Source organism: Genypterus blacodes, unplaced genomic scaffold, assembly GCF_046128005.1.
Source record: "Genypterus blacodes isolate CSIRO-AG114 ecotype Tasmania unplaced genomic scaffold, CSIRO-AGI_Gbla_v1 ptg000072l_1, whole genome shotgun sequence".
Classification (NCBI taxonomy): Eukaryota; Metazoa; Chordata; class Actinopteri; order Ophidiiformes; family Ophidiidae; genus Genypterus; species Genypterus blacodes.
The window spans coordinates 3300205-3309127 of record NW_027466882.1 but is presented as its reverse complement, the minus strand read 5'-3'; the positions used below and the strand labels follow the sequence as shown (position 1 = coordinate 3309127).

The window sequence follows — 8923 nt, the reverse complement described above, 5'->3', positions numbered from 1 at the left end:
GTAAACAACAAATCAGATAGGACCACCCACTACTCCATCTACTTCAGGTGCTGAAGAAAAAGAGGACGAGCAAATCTCTGATTTGATAATAATCTGATGTGTAATTTTAGTGATTTTTGAAAGAAAAAATGCCTTCGAAGCCCGCTGACAAGTTATGAATTACAGATAATACATCACTTATTTGACAACATAACTTCAGTGATAGAAGAAGCTGTGGCCCATGTCGATTGTATTGTATACATCAATCGACCGTAGTTTATTTAGATATGAGCCTTCCAATTTGCAAGTTAAGAACCATTTCATGTTGAGCTCATCTGTTCCACTGCGCCCCTTAGCCCATAGGTCTCTCTGATTCAGAGGCTCTCAAACACCATTCCCTTACAAATGCAATCTAAGTACTGATTCAGATTATTGCTGGGTTTAAAGAATACCTGAAAATGTATTTTTTGTCATTTTAGTGTTTTATATTTTAAAGTGAGATTTGCTCAACAAAGTACTATGCTGTATAAATAAGCTTTACCTTTACCTTAGAACAGGGGTGGGGAACCTTTTTCCTATCGCGGGCCATTTAGGGTTTGCCATCAGCCCTCAGGGGCCATACTGAATTATTGAACACCAAACTGGGGGGGCACTTCCAAATCTGCACTTCGAGTGAACACAAAACTGTTGTTGACAGGGGGTGCGCTTCGAAATTTGCGCTGCGATCTGCCGGTTTTACGGGGGGATTATGATCACAGTATAATTAATTATATGCTGTCATCGAGAGAGCCAAAATTGTCCCGCAGGCCATATACGGCCCCTGCCTTAGAAGCAGCCATGTTAAGTGCAATAATATTTTGTGACCAAAGAAAAATGCAGAGCATCCATCTTGCAAGTATTGACAGATCCATGTTTATTAAAAAGACATTCTGGGTGTACAGCAATAATAACAGTAAGTCGCAATTAGAGAATTCAAAGAAGAAAGAAGAAGAACTTTCCAGTGCTTAGTTCTGCATGTGTAAACTGTGTCTCATACGCAAACTGTTATGAGCATATTATCCCAGCACTCACAGCTCACTCTTCACGAATTTCTTGGCCTGCTCCATGTTGCTCAGTACTGAGGAAGGATCAAATGAGAGGCAGTTAGTTTGAGTTTGAAAAGTCTATAACAAGTCTGTTGCCAGGTACAGATAGTTGTAGCACTTACAGGTTCCGATGTCAGATTTTTCGTAAGCATAAATGCGGTTGGAATAGGGACCAACGATGTCGGCCCTCACTGTCATCGAGGGATCTGTGGAGAGATGTCACAGGATCAGGAACCAATAAATGCAGTTCAGCTGCAGGTCAACTTTGAAGTAGTCTAATACAATAACATGTTTTAGTATTTGGTATTCCAACACCATGCATACAACAAATTTTTCATTAATGTATTCATTACTTTTTCAGAGCTACTACATCTGATACCTGCCCTGTCTGAAATTGGAGAGACTTTAACCAGTCTCATTTGATATTTGGACAAATTTGGATCAAGAGCAATTATCACAGGTAAAATAGACAAACATTATATCTGGGCCCTGCAAAAAGATTACACAAGAAACCCTGCACTACAGTGTTTTGAGCATTGTAAATTGTATTTTTGTCCTGAAAGCTTTACTTCTCATCTCATACACAGGAAGCACACCAGGTGAAGAAATGTGTTTAGTCAATCGAGAGCAACATAGATTTGTGCTGACTTCAATCTTACTATGGTGTTGATGTTTGAAAAAAAATCCACTGACTGGCACTGAAAGATTGATGTGCATGTACAGTTTTTCTAATGTAATCAAGTGAAATCCTATGGACACCATATTCTCAGAAGGTACTTTCTTGTCTTTTATTTTGATGTAAATCTTATCTAGTATCTCAGTGTATACCACATCCATCCATCTCAGTACCATTTTTAAGTTTTTGAAAAATGTTCTCAACAGTCTCACAAATCCAGTCCAATCTTCAGCAAATTTAATTGAAAATATATTTCCATCTGCCAAAATGTTATATATTTGTTATTTGACTTGGTTGTTTTCATTCTTATTATTTATGTCCACTGACAAGGGTATGTTTTCTGTTGTGTTTGTCTGGCTTTTAGTCTCTGTGAAGGATAGAAGTAAGTAAATATATAGTCAATATTACTACCATCATAGATATACTGATCCACTGTATAGAAGTTCTCACATGACTTAAATTATGTCACTCATCAATGCTCAAGTCATATTTTTGAAAACTGAAACTTCTTATAAAACAGAAGAATAGTTCAATGTTCAGGGAATCTAATCCATGAAAGGGAAACGTGAGGAAGATTTGATTAGCACTTACCAACAAACAAGATTCTGGGAACATACTTTCCATCAGGAGAGAGATTGATGTCTGTTGTTTCATACTGTCAGCAGGAAAAACAAAGATTACAATTTTGTTCAGTATTTGAATGCTGAGTTGATATCTACCATCAGACGCTAGTCTGGATTTGTTTATAGTGATACCATCGAGATCTGAAGTGTCTTCAGAGAAGAGGTTTCTTTATCAATGTTAATCAATAAAGTGAATGTTGCTTCCACACTGCAGAAAGCTACTAAATGATAATTGGTGATTTTTGCTTCCTAATTTCCTTCTTGCTTCCTGCTTTATACAACTTTCCTCTACTCTCTTTCCCATCTTCCAAAATGTATCCTTCCATTCTTTACATCCTTCACTGTGGATACACACGTATACTTTTAAGCAAATATCTCTATTGTATTAGTTAAAAATCAAGAATACTGTAATGGGATATATTGAGTTATTTATGTAAATAATTTCAGTTATGGGTATAATGTGAGATTAACTTTTTTAAAACCAATGTTTAACATTTTAAACCATTCAAAAACATATACTGTAGCAGTGAAAAGGCTTAAAACTTACCATCAGATTGAGGACGATGAAATCGTCATCGAGAATTTTTTGGATTTCGTTGCTCTCAGCAAAAGTCTTCTTTAATGCTGCCGAACAAACAAGTTTTCAAGAGAAAATTCGAATGGACTTAATCCAATCAGACCAATGAAAGTTAAATAATAATTTGGGGGCCCAGAGCTGGTCACTTAAGGTTGCTTATGGTTTCTCCCTTTGTCTCTTACTTCGATTTATTCCAGTTCAGCTCATGACACATTGATGTTTCAGAATATAACACTCTGACAGGAACTACAACATGTTTAATACTTATGTTTACTGAAGTAAGATTTTAAATGTAGGAATTTTATGTAAGTATGTTGTAGGTGTTGTTTCACTAATTTTAGTGAAGTAAAGCATTTGAGGACCACTTTCTCCACTGTACACTCAAGGAACTGCACCAGGATGTAGTGAGTGACATCACACTACACGAGCAAACAAATGGTTGTTTGCGCAGTTAAACGTCAGTGCTCCTTCAAACTGGTTTGGCTCCTTATTAATGTAGGAGTTCACATTAAACTGGCAGGTGAACTTCTAATTCTAAAGAGAGGTTTAGTGCCTTACCCGCGCTATGAGGACAATCCTCAAGGTGGAAGATGACCATCAGAGGCTTTCTCCTGCAGAAATAACTTTAAGTTACTCACGCACACGACAGCTCAATGGGACAATGACTTTTACTTTTCAGAAATGTATCTATACTTTTGATAATAAGCAACATTTTACTGCTTATTTGTGTTCAACGTTTTTTTAACTATGCATTTCAAAGGACAGGGCAGGGCACTTTTTACTCTTTTACGCAGAGGATTCAAGTAATTTTCCAACCTCTGTATATACATGTGGTTCATTAAGTGAAAAGGTACATGTCAAACATTATTCTTTATTTTACCTTGCCCTGGACCAGAAAAGGGCCTCTTCATAAGTCTGAGCCCAGACCAGCTGATCACCCCAACCTGAGAAAGAGAGGGAGAGGGAGAGGGAGAGGGAGAGGGAGCGGGAGAGAGAGAGAGAGTTCAGAAAAGACTGATGGAGACACTGTCCTGAATCTACCCGAGACTAATTAGTTCATTGGTTCACACAAACCTCTAGATAGAGTTTGAGGGACCCTCTTGCCTCTCCTTGGGGTGTTCTTCTCTGGTTTTACCATGGTGGAAGACACGGCCACCAGGACCAAGAGCATAGATAACACTACTTTGATCATCCTGCAAAAAGGGAGTGTGTGTCATTGAGAAAGTGCAGTACACACATGATATACCCACATAAAGACCATAACACCGTATTTGGTTTCCTGTTAATCAGTGATATCAAGGAAGAAAGAAAAGAAAAGAAAGAACGACAAGCTCAGAAGCAACAAAATAGTTGAACCTGATGAACAGTTTCCTGGAATCAAATCGCATCATCGCTGATTTTCTGACAGATCACGACACTAATTTCTAGAAAAAATGTAAGTAATAACAATGTTGAATATGAAAAAGAGAAATATCAACACTGGCAGATTTTTAAACGTCCTGAAAGAATATCTCATCATCATTACTCCTGCAAAAGCAATTCGTAAGATGCATTTTCTACCAATACAACATTATTTTAGCTCTATTTCCTTTTAGCCACGGTACAAAAGTGTCTAAAATTACACTGTGACCAAAATGGGACATTACACTGTAAAGTCCTCCTCTTATCAAGTAACTTTGTATCTAATTACCCCTTTAAAGTCTGAGATTTTTACAGTGTTTCTAATGACTGCATCATTTCCAAGCCTAACTAAAAGATTCAAATCAACAAATTAAAGATTTAAACATTGTCATGGCAAACATTAATTCAGTACTTTCAAATTTTAAAAGTATTAACCATACCTGATAGATTAGAGGAAGTTCTGGATCTGAACTGCTATGACCTGAAGGGCTCTGGGCTCTGCTTCTCTTCTCTCCGTCACCTGCTCCTTATTTAAGCTCACGCTCACCTGGGTGTATCCGCCCTCCTCCTTCTCCTCCTCCTCCTCCTCCTCCTCCTCCCTTCCCCCAGGCCTCCTTTCTGCTGGAATGTCTGTGAACCAAACTAACTGGAATAAAAACTGTATTTGAAGTTTTGATTGTTATCACTAAAGACACACAGAGATCAACCACTTACAAGTTAATGTTTAATTTAATGCTTAATACTTTAGTCCAACAATTACTAGCAGATCTTGAGGCGTTTTGACCAGTTTAGGTTTGGAGCAGACTGAGCAACTCCAGCATTCCTCCTTAAGTTTTGAACATTAACGCCTATAACTCATTCATTCTCCCTGCTCGTTGTGTGCAGTTTAAATACTGTTAGTGAAATTAAGTTTTATAAACATGTTGAAAAACAGGTTTCTTGATTATGATTGGGCTTCATATGATTAGCTTAAAATTTCCACAACATGTGGAGTGGAGATTAATACTTGATCGGGTGTGACATACCGTGAGCTCTGATATGAAGCGGGTTCAGAGACATTTCAAGGGATGACACATCAACTTGAAATTCTTTAGTCAGGAATGAGCTTTTATGCCATTATAATTTTCTCTCCCCATCTTGCATATTAGTTATAGGTGAACAGGCCCTAGTAATTATGAGGCCCTAGCAAAGATTAATGTTGGACCCAATTTGATAGTATCTTGAATGGATAGGAACTAAATGCTTTTGAATTCACCTTGATGTGCTTCATTTTACTTCTACAAACACTGAACAGGATACTATTCACCCTTTTCTTGACAAAGCTCAACAGTCCTTGTCATGCAGCAAAGCAGCAGGACAGGAGCAGCAGTGTGAGCCGGCTCATATCAATGAAGGCTTTGTTGAGCATGGGCCTCCTGACAACCAATCTGCCTCTCTCTAAATGAGTCAGCCCATTTAGTGGCCCTCCCCGTATCCTGGAACCATCCACCTCTGTACACTAAACCTGCATGACTGCTAACAAAGGGTGGGAGTTAACTGTTAAAATACCTACTCTTTATCTAATCAAGATGTGGTTCTGTATTGCTTGAGATCAGTATATTTTGCTCTATTAAAGTAAAAACTATATCCATCACAAATACCTTTCTGAACTTTCTGGCACAGCAGCTGGAAGTGATCAGACAGTGAAAAAGAGTGAACTGCTCTTCATTTTATTTTAACATATTTTAATAGATAAGATAAGATGAAAGAAAGAAAATGTGAAGAAACAACAATGATAAACATGCTATATATATGTATATAAGCAAAGAAAAGGTGAAGAAACAGCAATGATAAAAAGGGTATATGTGTGTGTGTGTGTATATATATGTGTGTGTGTGTGTGTGTGTGTGTACAGTGTATATATATGTTATATTACTTTGTATCATTGTTGTTTCTTCACCTTTTCTTTTTAGAGCAGCATGGTGGTGCAGCAGTTTGTACTGTATTCTAAGAGGATAGGTCAAATTCAGAGGTTGTGTGGTAAATTGCAAAGTAGAATTATTTTGTCCAGGCTTGAAAAAAATACAGTCAAAGAGTGACACTGTAATGAGTGCCCTATGCACTGCAATTAAGTGAAAATGTGCTGTAAGATGTTAAATTGGATGAAATTAATGATTCCTTCGTTTTCTGAAAAAAGTTAGATTTAAGATGAGTGAGATGATGAGTGTTTACATGCTTGATCTAATAGGCAGTGTTAATCAGTAATCAGCAATATTGACGAGGTCTGTTATTTAGAGCACATTAACGTGAGCTTTTGCAAATTTCGCTTTAATTATGGTATTTTCTGAAAGATGAAATTCGATCAAATAATAATACTAATTTGAGTCTAAGTTTTAACATCCATGCATGTTTGTTTAAATGCAATGAAGAATTAAAGAGGCTCCTTGGCTTGGCATCATTTAAGGAGAGTGATACCATTTACACCTGAAGTATGATGTAAAGGAACAATATGGGAATACAAGTGTTAATTTTCGAAACAGAATGGAATCCAACCTGCCAGAACACACAGATGTTTGAAGTTTTTTTAAACTAGAGTTGCAACTTCATTAATGGTGATGAATTTGTACCTGCACCTTGAATAAGGATGTGGAACACTAAAACCTTATCAGTTATTCTATAAATGGGTGAAGATTGTCTATAGTGAAAAGACTCCAAATAAACACAAATAATATCATGACCCACCTACTACCTACCCAGCCATTCGTAGAGAGGGAATCTCTCATTGAAATTGTAATTAACACTAACTGCAAGACAAACCTCACCAATTAAAGTAAATCCAATTCTATAAAATACTATATCCTCGTATAATTATGGATTAACTACAGATGTACCTAAATCATTCTGTTGAGTTTTTTGACATATCTAGAAATGACACGTACATATGCACACTATACTTTTAATAAAGTAAAGTAAGTAAATTAATTTGTATATCTGAGTGCTGTGTATACAAAGCATAAGACAACCAGTATACTGTATATGGACAGAATTCCTAGGATTGCAGTTTCTGTATAAATGAAGTTGATGTTGGCTTATTACAAGGATGTAAGAGTGTAGTGCTGAGGTGTCCTTACTATAACTCTCGTTCATTTCACCTCTCTTTCTTTCATTGGCTGTGTGTTCTCACAGCACTATGGTCAATATTTGAACTACAGGGCAGGGTTAAAGACCGCTCCTTTTAACACATTCACCACCTGCACTCAGCCATGCCCTGATCACACGGATCTGATGCAGCACACGCAATAGCTGGCTGTGCTACCCCAATAGGATGTAACAGCCGGGTTTATTCAGTGACAAAACAACAGCTTATGAACCCTTTTCACCTCAGTGTCTCTGAAAGTATTCATCAGCAATATCATAGGCGGAAAGTAAAAGTACTAGTAAAAATATACACTAGTACTGTACTTGCGCACAGTTTGGACATTAGAGAGGAGATAAGTTTGTAGTAATAAATTATATTTCTATCTGGTGGAGTCACACTAAATCGAAATTATTATTTATTCCTGATGTTAAATATTTTGATTGAAGAAAGCATTTGACATGACAATGAGCATACAGTTATGGGACATTTTGAAATTGTTTTTTTTACACAGAGAGTAGTGGAAGATTGAGAGAAGGAGAGAAAGAAAGGAAATATTGATTGGGACCTAGGGAATGAGATACACAAATTGACAAAATGTAAAATTAGTGAGGCCACATTGTTACATTTCTGTTAGTTGGGTCCATGTGTGTGTGCCATATACAGATTCTTTTTTTTTTTTTTTCTTTGTAACCTACAAGATGGGAGAGCGGCAGAGATAGAGGGAGAGAAGAGAACTGAAACCGGGGACATGGGGCATAAAAAAAAGACAAACAAAAAGGGAGGAAATCTCACCTGAAGACCCGATCCACCCCCCACCCCAAGAAATTATTATCTATTTCTATCGATCAGTCCTTCCTCATTTGACGCTTGGGAATTGCTAAGTGAAGAAGGACATAAATTACCTAATAGTCCAGCCTGGAGAGAATTCAACTGGCAGCCTGGAGAGAATTCAACTGGCAAATTGTGATGTGTGATGTGTGAGTTACTTCAGATTTATCACAGCAAAATATGACAAGAAAAAGTACACCCACATTTTTTGGGACTACCCAAAATTGAAAAGATTTTTGAAAGATTGATCAGTGAGATGGCAGGGCCTCTCCTTGGGATTATGCAGTGTTGTCTTTGTCTATGTCTTCATCACCATGTCTATGACCATCAGTTTCTTCTGGACATGAGAAACAATGACTTTTGTGGTGAAGAACACTGGCACAGAGATTTTCATCAGCTGGCATGTTGGTGCGCCAGTGGATTTGTTTCCCACTTTTTCACTTACATCTGTGGAATTTCCATCATCCATCATCCCCGTCCCCAAGAAACCAAGGACCACAGGACTTAATGACTACAGACCCATTGCTCTGACTTCTGCAGTTATGAAGTCTTTTTGGTCGTCTTGTGCTGAACCTACACCAGGATCCTGTTTGTGGACTTTGCCTTAAGATAAGATAAGATAAGATAAAAGTTTAT

General features: G+C 37.4%; 1 protein-coding gene across 1 annotated transcript; it reads right to left on the bottom strand.

Annotated features, from left to right (window-relative positions):
• Nucleotides 1-868: 868 nt before the first annotated feature.
• On the bottom strand, nt 869-4858 carry agr2 (anterior gradient 2). Its single transcript, XM_076157072.1, has 8 exons — nt 4782-4858; nt 4015-4133; nt 3821-3884; nt 3499-3551; nt 2911-2987; nt 2332-2395; nt 1187-1270; nt 869-1096 (listed from the first exon to the last, which is right to left on the bottom strand). Exons 2-8 carry the CDS (start codon nt 4130-4132, stop codon nt 1047-1049), a joined length of 510 nt encoding a protein of 169 aa, XP_076013187.1. The 5' UTR covers nt 4133; nt 4782-4858; the 3' UTR covers nt 869-1046.
• Between the last annotated feature and the right edge of the window lie 4065 nt (nt 4859-8923).